This window comes from Athene noctua, chromosome 16 (genome assembly GCF_965140245.1).
Source record: "Athene noctua chromosome 16, bAthNoc1.hap1.1, whole genome shotgun sequence".
In the NCBI taxonomy this organism is placed as follows: Eukaryota; Metazoa; Chordata; class Aves; order Strigiformes; family Strigidae; genus Athene; species Athene noctua.
In genome coordinates, this window is record NC_134052.1 from 8722902 (window position 1) to 8736242 (window position 13341).

The window sequence follows — 13341 nt, forward strand, 5'->3', positions numbered from 1 at the left end:
AAAACAGACAAACAAGCAAACACCTTTCCAGGAAGGCCAGACTGGGGCCTTTCCACCATGTCTTGCAACTTTTTCATGCACAAGCCAATTTTTGTCTCCTCTACTGTTTCACCTGTTGTTTCATTCTCTATGAGGTCATCCTCCCGTTCATTTATTTCCGTAAACTCCTCCATTTTTTGCAGGTATCTCCTTTTACAACACCAGTCCAAGCTGTCTTCCTCAATTCCCCAGTAGAGCAGTTCCTCTTGGAAAGACAGTGCACACATCTCACGCAAGAGCCGAAGTTTTCCAACCCGCAAAAAGGTCAGGATTGTCCTGAACGCCCCTGGGTTGCGGTCAAAAAAGAATTCATTACATGTCACATCGTAATCATCACAGATGTTTAGAATGTCATCAAAATTATTACAGAATTTCAGTTGTCCCAAACGTGTCAATGGGAATTCATCAAGCGTGGTCCATGGGAGCAAATACTTAATGCCCCCTACGTTTATAATAATGTGATGCTTCCGATCATCAGGGTGAAAGCCTTTCAGGAGATCCTCTTGAGGGTGAATTAGCTTGGCTCTTTGGTAAAAGACTCCCTTAAGGGTTTCTGTTTCTGGAAAGAATGTGTGGTTGAAGGAAGTATCTGAAGTACAGCTCAGGGCACTATAGTCATAGTCGGAATTTTCTCCAGGTAGAAGAGTCATCTTGGAAGATAACTTCACATCACTTCGCTACTTCTGCAAGTGTCTTCTGGAACAAAAAACAGATATATGGGGTGAGTGAATGAGAGGTTGTTTTCAAGTTTGGAACAAATGTAGTGATTGGAGCTCAGAAATATTTATGGCTGATAAAAACAATTGGATAGAAAACAGCAGTGGCTGAGTATGATCAGAAGACTTTCCTGGTGAGGCTGGGTTTGTCCAGCTGGGTAGAACTGACTCTGTCAAGGACTGCTCTGCTTGGCATATTTGTCACACTGGGGGCTTCTCCTGTCTCGGATACAGAGGTCTCAGTGCCCAGTGGGTATAGAGGGAAACCAGGAATAATTCCTGCATGTGGCAGAATATTTCTGTTTCAGAATGAAAGTACAAAATTTATGACAGTATCACATAAGAACACAGAATTTAAGTGTGTTTTGTAGAAAAGGAAATAGTATATTTTTATTTAACTATTACACATAAAAATCTTAAGTATTTTAGTACCCATGAAGTATATAGAAAGAAACAGAAGTCAGTTATGTGGTAATTCAGTAAAGAATCAGTAAATACACACTTCTGAAAAACAGTACAAGACTAATTTCTAAAAGGCCATACGGAAACAATTTGGGGAAAAAAAGGCCACTTATACTGGTCACATAAAATGTTTGCATAGAGTTTATATATGTTTAATGACAGGGCAACTCCCTCTATAAGGCCTTGTTTACAAAAGATTGCAAAGAAATACAAGATTTCTACACAAACATTGGAATATTATTTCAGTTATAACTGACGCTGTATATGCAGTAATAGGTCTTTGTCCCTACAATGGATTGAACAGTAGCTGGGAGCCAAGCTGACTGCCTTCACCTCTGATTACAGGAAACCGAATAATTCTTATGATGACTTTGAAAATCATGTTCAAATTCTGCTCACACAACACTAGTGTAAATTCCATGGAATGAAGTGACAACAGAGTTCGAATGGGTATAAAAAGCAGAAACTGGAAATGTTGAACTTTTTGCCTCCCTAACTCCCTGCATTTGAAAAGTCAGACTGAAAGTCTGCTCATACACAGGAGAGTTGCACAGTACTGCTTCTAGATATTTCATCTGTACAGTCAGCTACAGCTTAACATGTGGAGTTGCTGAGTTTCATTTGATAAGAGTATTTATTTATTAAGTAGATTGTACAATAACTAGATACTAATTATGCACAAGTATTCTGACTTTCTAGCCTACAGGAAAGTAATAAATATGACACTTGATTGGCTTCAGTAGCAGTACACAGTTTTTCTCTTTTCCTGGCTGTACTTACCTCCACTTTGATAGGCACCCTGGGGATATATACCCTGCTAGGGTGACTTCCTTATACACAGAACAGTCGTTTTCAGACGCTGGGGTTTATAAACCACATCAATAGTGTTACATACCTATTATAGAATAAAAACCCATAAATACACAACAGCAAAGTACTCAAAACACAGCTGCACTTCAGTTTAAGAGCAACAGGCTTTCCCTACTGCAAGGAGACTTACAATGCTGCTTTCAATAAAATACTATCTCAGTCCTGCTCCTAAACTTCCCAGAGGGATTACTCGGAACAGAGCAGTTCCTTACACACTCTTAGAAGGAGGTGGCCCCAGGTGAGCTTTGGATGGAGGCATACTTCCTGATTCCTCACCTGTAATCCTCTTTAGTACGAAAGGAAATCATTAATTTACTTACCTTTAGGGCATGTGGATAAAGAAAGCCTACAGGTGTACATATACAAGAATGGACAAGGGGTGATTCAGTTCTTCCAAGAGCTGTGATACTATTTTCTGGCCTGAGGTAAGGGAAGAGGTAAGCTTTGTCATCTTGCTTCTATCACAGAGTGGGATCTCTATTACTATTGCTAGTGACTTGAGAACAGCTATTTGGCAAGTAACCTGTTCTCCATGCCAAAATCTTAACTGTGTTTAGCTTTCAGTGCCTTCGCACTACATACTTGCTTGTATTGCTGAGTTGCTCTGTCTTTGCTCCAGAGTTACAATTCTGGAAGTCCCCACAGCAGGGGATGGGCAATTCTGAAACTCCTCTCGGAGTAACAGTGGGTGCAAACAATTACAAAACTCCACAGGCCTGCACTTAAATATACTTCCGATCGATTTCAGTTTGTCTCTTGCTTCAAGAAAGACTGAGCAAAGGCCTGCTGACCTGAAGGGTTTTTTTTTTTCAGAAAGCACATTAACACAAAATGTAATTGTATTAAAAAGTTACATTCTAGGAAATTCTAGGCAATACTGGGATTATCAGTGGAGCTTTGTGACAGATGATGGCACTCTGCCATTGCCCACTGGAAAAGCTGCAGGACTCTGATAAATGAATGGATCTGAGGAGAGTGATAGCTGACACAGATAGTTCTAGCTAGAGCATGTGAAACAGAGGAAGTACAGAAGAGCTGAACTTGAATTAGCCTGACATACAGTCCCATCACATGAAGTGCTCCTAATGACCTCAGAGCTGGTCTTCTGTTAAAGCATTCCCAAGATACCATCGGTAGAAGTAAAGCCACTGGGAGTTCAAGCTATTGTTTTTTTTGTGGGAAAACAGAGCTACCTGATTTATGTTTATGTAGGGCTCCTTTTCTTAGAGCAACTGGTATTTTTATTGTGTTTTCCCCTCCTCATCAACTATGTCTAAGGCAGGGCTGGCCCAAAGAGAATAAAGATTATGAGTGATATAAGACTATGGATAAATGGGAGCTGTTAACCGTTTTCCCTTCTGTAATACCAGATGATGTTGGTTAGCAACAACTTAGCCTCTGAATCTCAGCCAGGAATAATGAGGAGGCAGCTCATCTCTGTCACTGGTTTGATCTCCCACTGCATCCATTGTTGACACAATGGGAAGAAATGGGGAGGGAAATGTAAATGTTCTGCGTGTGTCAGACACACGCTGTAACCCTGAGGCATCAACTGTGAAACAACAGAGCGAAGAAAAAAGTATTTCTTTCTTCACTTCCAGCTTCTCAACCTGTGCAAGACAATAAATTGGACAAATTAATCCCACTGAATGATTGCAGTTATAGAAGGTGGCTCCTTCTTTTTCCATAACCAGAACTGGCAAGCCTACAGATCCCATGTAGGCAGCTATAGTACATGTGTTATTTACATGTTCTCTGCCTCAGATACCCATAGCATCCTACCTAAGGGGGAAGAATAGGAGGAAATAAAGGACAATAGAAAAGATGGCCTGACTTGAAGAAATGAAGGAAGGAGAAGAATAAACACATACATTTCTCTGTATGTTTTCCTTTGGGAGGTGCTTCTACAGAATGATGGTCAGTACTACTTTAAGATGGGAGAGATCTAATTAAGGGAAGGGGCTTGTTTCTGTTCATCTTAAAAACCAAGCAAACTGGTTTACTCATATATTGCAGGCTGATGACATCGAGAATGGCTATAAGAAATGCATTAAGGATTAAAGACAACACACTGGAATGTAAGGTCAGACAAACACATTAGCCTATATCAACAATTTTCCAAACAATTAAACAAGATGAACTTTAAGGACATGCTGTAGCAATAAAATCCTCAAATAAAACTGCTCTGTTAAGTGAGGGCCAATGGTAACATCCCTCCTTGTGATATTCAGCCCTCTGAATACCTGGGAGTTAGTGAAGTCCAGTTCATCTTCCCAGCTCCCCTGTTGATAATGTGATCTCCTCCTGGGCTAATCACTTCTCTCTGAGCATTGTTTCCCATTTTGTTTGTAAGCTTACTGGGGCAAGAACTGTCTCTTACTACATTATACAATCCTGATCGTTGTTCTGACTTCTAGAAAATACGGTAATACAGAATAACTGGCCCATAGCAAGGGCTCTTGGTGACTCTAAATGGTGTGGTGTGCATGTGATGCAAGATATAACATCTTTTCAGAAATCTGTCCTGCACAAGATGGTATTCTTATCCATTATGTCTGGTGAAGAAATCGAATTAGAAATCTGTACTGCCCTTACTTTCAGCCGAAATTCAGGAAGGGTGCCAGACTCCTAGGCAGTGGGGAAAGAATTATTAAAGATGCCCTTCTGAGGGAAAGAAATAGAAATCATGAGTAACATGCTAAAATTCCACTGCAAGTGTCGTTTCCCCCGCCAGTGTCCTCTGCAGTATTTTGAATTCTGCAGTGCATCTCTGATGTAATCAGAGCTCCTGCAAGGAGTCCTGATACTGCTCTGTGATGCAGACAATTCAAAGTTGCGCCTGGATGATAACAAGCACACAAGGAAGATGCATAACTCCCCCTGAGACTCTCCTATCAATTCCAGTGCCTGGAACTTGTCTCTGTTGCTTTTACCATTTCTAAATTAAGCTTTAAAAAAAAGTTTCAGATTTCAGTACAGGTTGAATATGAATGATTTTTCTGAAAGAATTCCATAAGAAACTGCTTTACAGTTTAGTGATCCTTCCTCCTTTATTCTATCCTTAGTTAAAAAAAAGGCAGTATTTTCAAGCAGTGTTAAATTCAGCTATCTTCTGACACATGATTTCCATACTGTATCAACACTGTCAGGGTACCCTCCCAAAATACTTTAAGCTATACTCATGCAGCTCTTTACGTAGTAAGAACTGATCTCAAACTTCAACTCTGGTTGCAAAGTGAACTTCCAGCCAAATCAAAGTGAAACTTAGAAAGGTCAATGTATAATACGAAACAAAACCATCCTGAAAAACATATAATCTGAAAAAATACTGCTCTCCGTCATCTGGACAGTGTTATGCTTTTTGGCATCTTATGACAACCTACAAACTGAATTATGACAAATATGTTACTCGCTGTTTGGTTTTATAAAGCTGAGCCATATTCTGCCAATTATAATCAGAAGTGAATTAACTTTGCAGATAATTTATATCCCCACGAGAATGCTCTGAAATACACTGGAACTAATAACTATAGTTATTATCCTGCTGTGAAATACATTTATGTCAACAAATTTTAGTAAGTCACATTCAAAACAATCTCTTAAACATCTTTTTAGAAAGTAACAGATTTGTCATTTAATATGTATAGACACACATTTTGCCACCGAAACGAAGACACGTAGTCATGGAAGAGTTATTTTACGCGTGTGTCTGTCCCCCCCCAAGTCTTTTCCAATGAAAAAAATCTGCCAGAAATACATTGCCCATCAAGAACAGTTAACTTGATGTGTTAGTTGCCAACGAACAGAAGTCAGTAAATAGATCAATATAAAAGACATCCCGTAATTATTTTAACATTAAAGCAATAAAGCACCTTCAGATTAGGCAAAGAAGAAGAAATTGGAAACACGAGCCTCCATACTGCACTGTGCAGACACCGGACTCGGGGAGAGGGAGAGCCGGGAAGGGGAAGAACCGAGCATCACAAACCGAGCCCGATGGATCAGCCTCGACAGCCGTCAGCCACCTCCGCGACAGGACAGGAGCGAGCCGGGGGTCAGGCGAGCGCTCCCCTTCGCCAGCCGAGCGCCTGCCGCTGCCGGCGGCGCGGGCAGCCCGGCCCCGGGGAGGGCGGGCGGCACGGGGGGACAGTCCCGCTCTTCCATCCCTGCTGCGGGAGGGAGAAAACCTGTTGCTACAACCCGTGCGACGGACTCGCACACGACCCCCCGCCCCCTCCCCGCCATGCATGCACACCCCTCCGGGGGTGTGCGGCGGGATCCCGGGGGAACCCCCCTCCCCGGGCGGCCCCCGCCGGGCGCTGCCCCCCGCCCCGGGGCGATGCCCGCGGTCCCGCCGCTGCCCCGGGCGCCCGCGGCCCCCGGCCGCTCCGGGAGGAAAAGTTCCCCGCTAACTTGCCTGCGAGTTGCCCGCGGCAGCGAGCGCGGCCGCCGGGAGCCCCGCGGCGGCGGGGAGGGGGGGGGTGGGGGCCGTGGGGGGGCGGCGGGGCCGGGCCGTGCTCGCCGCGATGCGCCGGCGCTGCGCGGTGCGGCGGCGGGGGCGGCCGCGTGTGCGGAGCGGGCGGGCCGCGGGGAGAAGGGGGGGGGGGGCGACCCGCCGCATGGTGCGGCGGGGGGGGACGCTCCGCGCCCCGCGGAAAGCCCCGCGGCCCGCCCCGCGCGTGTGCGTGTGCGCGCCCGGCGGCGGAGGTGGCCGGCAGCGCGTTGCGCGGGGCGCTCCACCGCGGAATCCCCGCGCTGACCTGCCCGCGGGGCCGCGGAGGGGGGAGGAGCTCCCGGCGCTCCGCGAAGCCGCTTCTGCCGCGGCGGAGCAGCGGGGCCCGGAGGCCGCCGCCGCCCCCGGGGCAGCTCCGCCGGACGGGCTGGACGGGGCGGGCTGCCCGCAGGTGGCATCCCGGGCTGCTGCCAGCGGCAGCGAAACTTCTGGTGCTCTTCGCCTTCCATGGTAATTAGATTTCTTTGTTTTTTTGGTTAGAGAAGTGGCATTAACAGTGTCCATTAAGCATAACTGGCAAGGTCCCCCCGGCCCCCGCCTCCCAGCAGTGACCCCGGCAGAGCCCGGGCTGTGCCTCAGTCCCGTGGCGCCCCTGCAGAGCGCAGTGCTGGCCGATTAGCGCCCGTTACCGACTGTCGGAGATCTGGGGAGCATTCCCCATCCCTACTTTCTAATGAAATTGGTTTGACATCTGGGTGGAAGTTACTCTGTGTGGATTTAATCTCCCTTTTAAAGCCGTGAATTAATTCTGGGTGCCAAGATTAGGACACACCAGCAGTTTAAGCTCCGTCACGGATTTGAGTGCAAACCACTCCCGTCCCGTGTGCTGTTGTCCCCCAGGGGGTACAAAGATTATGATACTTTTGGCCTCTGTTTTTTCTTACCTGCTTAGGCACTGGTCTTGGAGGGAATTTCCTGCGGATGAACTCCTCGATCAGGATGGGGACAGTCACCTCTACGCTCGGTGGGACAGGGAGGGGCTGTCTCCCATTATGAGCATTGTGCACTTCACCCGGAGAAGCACGGGGTCTTATTTCAAGTAAGGCCTTTTGTTGCTATGGTAATACAAATGAAAAACCTATCCTATGGTAATTTTAGCAAAATACCTCTTTTTTTTTTTCTTTTTTTTTTTTTTTTTTTTCTAAACTAAATTGGACTGTGGTTCAGAATTGTGTGGGCATACAGAAATAGTCATGCTGGTATTCTTCAACCGTAGTTGTTAAACAGCAGTTGTGTAGAGGGCTGTCAGTGACTGTGGCTGTGGGCAACTTGGGTTTCTTTTTCCCTGATATTGCATACGATTTTTATTTGACTTTGTAAAGGTTTCTTAGCATAGTTCTCAGCCTTTATCTGCAGAAGGGAGCTAACTGGTTTTACTGACCACAGTGCCATGTATAAAGAGTTTTGTCTTTTATATAATAGTCTGTAATAATCTGGTTAATGAAAGCCTGTATTTTAAGAGCCTTTGCTGATAATGGCTGTCAAAGAGGAAGGGCACATTAAGTAGGGTCTCTCAGGGAATTATCTGGGAACAGTTTTGGTCAGTGTTTTCTGTAGTAACTTGAGTGATGGAATGGAGGGCACTTTTATAACATTTGCAGTGATTCCAACCGCAGAGTGCAGGGCTGAGATTTAAAATGACCCTGAAATACTGCAGGCCCGGTCTGAACTCAACACAATAAAGTTCTGGAATAAAAAATATGTAGTATGCCACATAGGAAGGAACATCACATGTCAAATGAGGACTATTAGGTAAAAATACTGCAGAGGTGAATCTTGGGACTAGAGCGGATTGTAGACTGTGCAGTGCTGCAAAACAGTCATGTTGCTCTGAGCTCTAGTAACAGGAGGATCATATGTAAGACATGGGAGGGCGTTATTTCTGTTCCATTTAGCACTAGTCAGACTTGGCTGAAGCACTCTATCCAGTTTCAAGCATTACACTTACTCTTAAAGAAAGATGTAGGCAAACAAGATAGGGGAATAGGAACCAAAACTGCAAGAGGTTTAGGAAATGTAAGCAACGAGGAAAGATAGAATTTCATTATTTGATCTGGAGAAGAAAACACAATGTAAGGACATGGCAACTGTCTTCAAATGCTTGAACACATTTATAAAGTTGTCAGTAAACACTTGTTGTGTGACTGCCAGTAGTAGGATAAAAAGTAATTTACTAAAGTGCAATTAGGGAGATTACTTGAGGTATCAGGAAAAAACAGACAGATCAGACAAAACTATTACTGTGTGAGTAGCTGGAATCTAAGAAGGTTGTAAAGCTGTTCAGTGAAGATTTAAAGAAAAGATTAGATAAACAGCTATCAGGACTGGCTGTAGCATGCATGACCTTGCCTCAGGGCAGGGGAGATTTTCAGTGATCTTCTGAGACATTTACCAGCTCATAATTCTGTGATTTCTGATTGTCCAGTCCTTTAAGGAGGAGGCACAGCAGCACGGCACGAAAGGAGAACTTGTTATCACCCCATGTGATTAATCCAGTATTTGTTCTATTTTAATAAATCACACTGGACTATGCTGTTTTGTTCATTAACATCTGGAGACAAAGAGCAGCTCACAGAGACAGACAGTGAGAGGCACTGTCCATTGCAAGTAAGTAGTTTTCAAATCAAGTTTTGAGCAATAATGACTGCAGATTGTTACTACTGACTGACCAGTGTAAATATAAATGTTCTAGAACTCTCTTGGTACCCAGTGTAGAAATCACCACCTCATTTGGACGCTTGGTTGGCAGAATCAGGTGAGGTCAAGGGCTTATTGACATTGATATGAGAAATAAGTCATGTGTGAGATCATCGGCTGTGGGCAGATTAAATCTGTTCTGGCCAGTGGAGTTCTTTACTCTTCAAACATGTCTTGCCTGCATCCTTCATGAGCACAGAATTCATGTGAAAAACAAAAGTGGTACATGCCCTTGAAGATAACAAGTGGTGCACCAGCAGCTTTTCTGTAGCAGTAAGCTGACTGCATGGCGAACTGGCTGAGGATTCCCAGAGTAAATCTACTACTTTGTGCTCCTTCAGGAATTAGCGTTGCCACAGAGAAAAATTTTAATCCTACTTTCATTACTTTTGCAGCCTGTGGCTGCTTTTCCTTCTGTTCCTTTGATTGTTGACATTGAAATCCTGCTCTATCGTTTCCCTGGCTTTTGCAGATAATTCCAGTGTCAGTCTGCAGTCAGGAGCAGTGCTGCCAGCAAAACAAGGTATTTCAACTTCACAGCACCTTTCACCTTTCACTTTGCAAACAAAGCAAGAGGTTAAATTAATTTCTTATATATCAGAACTTAAATATCTACATGGCTGAAAGGTGAGAATTTTCAAAACCAAGCTACAGAGCAAGGATTATTCACAGAACTTATTAATCAGAAAATTTCAACTAATGAATACATAACAGAAATGCCATCTGTTTGAGAAAATATCTTCAAACAGAGATAGAAGAAAACCTCTTTGAATAAATTATGGATGTCAAATTATTCACCTGGTCTTAGAAAACTTAATGCTTTTGTCTTCTAAGGTTGCTATATAATGTATATGCAAAATGTTGGGCTGAAAGTGCATAGCGCAGACTACTGTTGTATAGAAGTTCAAAAAGGTTTCAAAAAAAGAACGTGTCAAAACCTGTGATACTGTCTGCCATGTGTCAGTGCTTTTCTCACACTGAACCAGGGAATTCCCTTAAGAAGAAGGAAATCTGTACCTTTATTTCTGTTTATACCCAGATCCATTCATACCTTGATTTCTGCTATTATAGGAAGAGAATGGTACCTATACTTATGATTTTGGTATCGGGTACAGACTGTTAAGGGGAGTGAGAGAGGATGCAACCATTCAGTCATTAGCAGCATCCCCAGGAAAGGAAGCAGCAAGCATTTGTCAGTCTTCAGCTCTATCAGCCCTTTCAATGTGACAGTCCTACTGGGAAAGAAGAGCTTTAACTAGCTAAAGATTAAGGTAATGATCATGGCTTGCTCTGAAATTCTCAAGCTGTGGGCACTAGTGGGACCTCCTGGTTCACTCTACGCAACAGTTAATCTGGTTTCAGACAGTCACTATTGTGATGCTGGGCATGGTCGTAATTGCCGTCCGTTTGAAAAGGGCTTGGGAGTCTTGGTAGACCACAAGCTGAACACAAGCCAGCAATGTGCCTTGGTAGCACAGAAGGCCAACAGCACCCTGGGCTGTAGCAACAGGAGCTTAGCCAGCAGATCAAGAGATGTGATTACTCGCCTTTCCTCGGCACTCGTTAGATGACTTCTAGAATACTGCATCCAGTTCTGGGCACTCAGGACAGGAAAAACATCCATAAACTGGAGTGTGTTCAACACAGGGCCACCGAGATGGTCAGTGGGTGGAGTACATGCTCTGCTGAGAGACTGAGGGAACTGGGCTTCTCCAGCCTGAAAAAGAGCAGGCTTCAGGGAGACCTAAGAGCTTCCAGTATCAACAAGAAGGTTATCAGAAAGATAGAACCAGGCTCTTCATAGTGGTTTATGGCAGGAGGGCAGGAGATAACAGACATAAATTGAAACAAAAAATTAAGGAAAAATTTATTTCCATGAGGACAATCAAGCAGCGGAGCAGCCCAGAGCGCTTGTGCTGTCTCCATCTGTGGGGGTTTTACAAAAGCCAATTGGATTAAGCCCTGAGCAACCAAGTCTGCTCTTGTAGCTAACCCTGCCTTGCACAGGAGGCTGGACTGGAGACCTCCTGAAGTCTCTTCCAGCCTGAACAATTCTGCGTTTTGAGAGTAATTGCTGTTTGAAATTGTACTGCCATTGTCAGCTTCCCCTGAGGAGTTCAAGGTGACTGCTCTGAAGGGAGATCCGTCCCCTCAAGGTAAGCAGATTGCATGCTGGCTGCAGGTGGACCCAGTTCTCTTGTCACTGTACGATGATACATTTCTCTGCTAATTTATGGCCTATGAAGGCATTTTTGTTGCTTGCTCTTCTTGTGTCTTTTCTTGTGAATAGCTCCATTACTCTTAGCGCAGTGCTTCTGTAGCACACCTTCACATGGATGAAGCTTCAAAACACGTCCCTGAGTTTTATTAGAAATAACACAGTTAAAATAATAATTTGTCTTTTGCTGGAATTCACAGAGGTGCTTAGATCCAAAAGTGTTATAATAGCATTGCAATAGTCGGGCACTAGACTCAACAATTCACATTCCTGTATTTCCACGCTCCTCACATCGTGCACTCCCTCCTTCCACCAGAATAAGCTTTCAGCATGCCTACAAAACACGATCCACGCCCTTTCTCCGTGCCCTGCTTTGGGATGTGTCCCACCCAGCCAGCCAGATGCACACTTGCTTTGCAGCATTGCTTATCTCTACTGCAGTTCCCCAGTGAAGTGAAGGGCTCTGCCAGCCAGAAGAAATCAGTTAAAAGCCTCAGAATCGCTGTTCCAAGTGTGTTTCAAAGCCCTTGGTGCAGCTGCCCTTGAGCACACGTAGCAGGTAAGCCCAGGTCTCCACTCTAGTGGTGTGTTTGGTTTTGGTGCCTTTTCCCAAGAAATGCTAAAGATTTCCTCACCTGCCTTGCTTGAGATAAATGTGTCAATTTAATCACGTTACGCTCCCTTTATTGCCAATTGACATGCATTTGAGTAAATGTGGTTACCCACCTTAAGGTACATGAATAAACTGTGTCTGTCTCAGTGGGTCACTCAGGGCTCAATTCACCGTAAGAGGAACCTGAGGTAATTCTGGCACTGATGCCCAGTGTGATATTCCAGGTCCCACCTGCAATTGCCTGCATTAGATCACAGAGGGTCTGCAGCAGAGAGAAGATTAAATTTAGACATCTTACTCTCAGCTTTAATCATTAAACAAATCCTCGGACTTTTTTGTTTGGAGAAAAGCTTTCCTTTAGCTTTATTCCTTGTACAGTTTTCTGTGAGTTTTGTGCTTGTGCTTGCGCATGGGCAGTACTAGGCTTTTCTACTGTTCTGCTTCTGTTTGTTCTTGCTGAAAATTATTCGGGAGAACTCCTGCCCGAGCTTCTGCACGTCTGTGTCGTGTTAGTCGTGGCATTGAAGGAGTGAAGAGTAACACATACCTCCTCCATCTGCAGCTCTGTAGATGTTATGTTTATGTTTGCAAGGTGGCCGATGTGACTAAAATTAATTTACAAACACTTGAAATTTTACTCCAGTACCTCGTGCTGCCAGCCTCCCCCATATCCCCGCTGCAGATAAGCTGATAAATGTTCTGAAACCTCCTTTGGCTGGCTAGTGTGTACTGATACCTATGGTCTACTGTGCTGAAAAGTGGAAAGTTTCTGAGTAGGATACATCGGTGAACATAACACCAGAATCAGCATAAACTCTTACTCTACAAAGAAACTAGGAAATGAACAGGATCTAAAACTGGAAAACAGAAAGAAGTCAGGACTATATTTGTGCAGAAAACTAATTTTAATTTAAACAAGTGGAGAGGTATGGATGTACTTGAACAGCCTTGCAGGCATCTAGTTTGGCCTGTGCAGCATTTGTTCCCAAACTTAATGATAAGTCTCAAGTTCTTGGCTGTGCAGCCCTCTACTCCAATTCAGATTACATCCAGCTTTGGAAAATCCTGTAATTGCAGGAGTGAGGAGAGAAACCTCTGCATGCATATATCTTGCATATTTTGCATAACTCCTGCCTAATCTGAATGTGTGGTTAACACACTAGCAAAGGGTAAACAGGAGAATTTCTGCATGCAGGTGACTCTTGGCACTTTG

General features: G+C 44.3%; 1 protein-coding gene across 1 annotated transcript in view; it reads right to left on the reverse strand.

Annotated features, from left to right (window-relative positions):
- Window positions 1-6194, reverse strand: part of KCNG1 (potassium voltage-gated channel modifier subfamily G member 1) — a 12887-nt gene extending 6693 nt beyond the window's left edge. Inside the window, exons 1-2 of the mRNA XM_074920601.1 lie at window positions 5960-6194; window positions 6-732 (exon numbers count right to left, since the gene is read on the reverse strand). Coding sequence (XP_074776702.1) covers window positions 6-689 — 684 coding nt within the window. The 5' untranslated portion in view covers window positions 690-732; window positions 5960-6194. The remainder of the gene's footprint in view (window positions 1-5; window positions 733-5959) is intronic.
- Between the last annotated feature and the right edge of the window lie 7147 nt (window positions 6195-13341).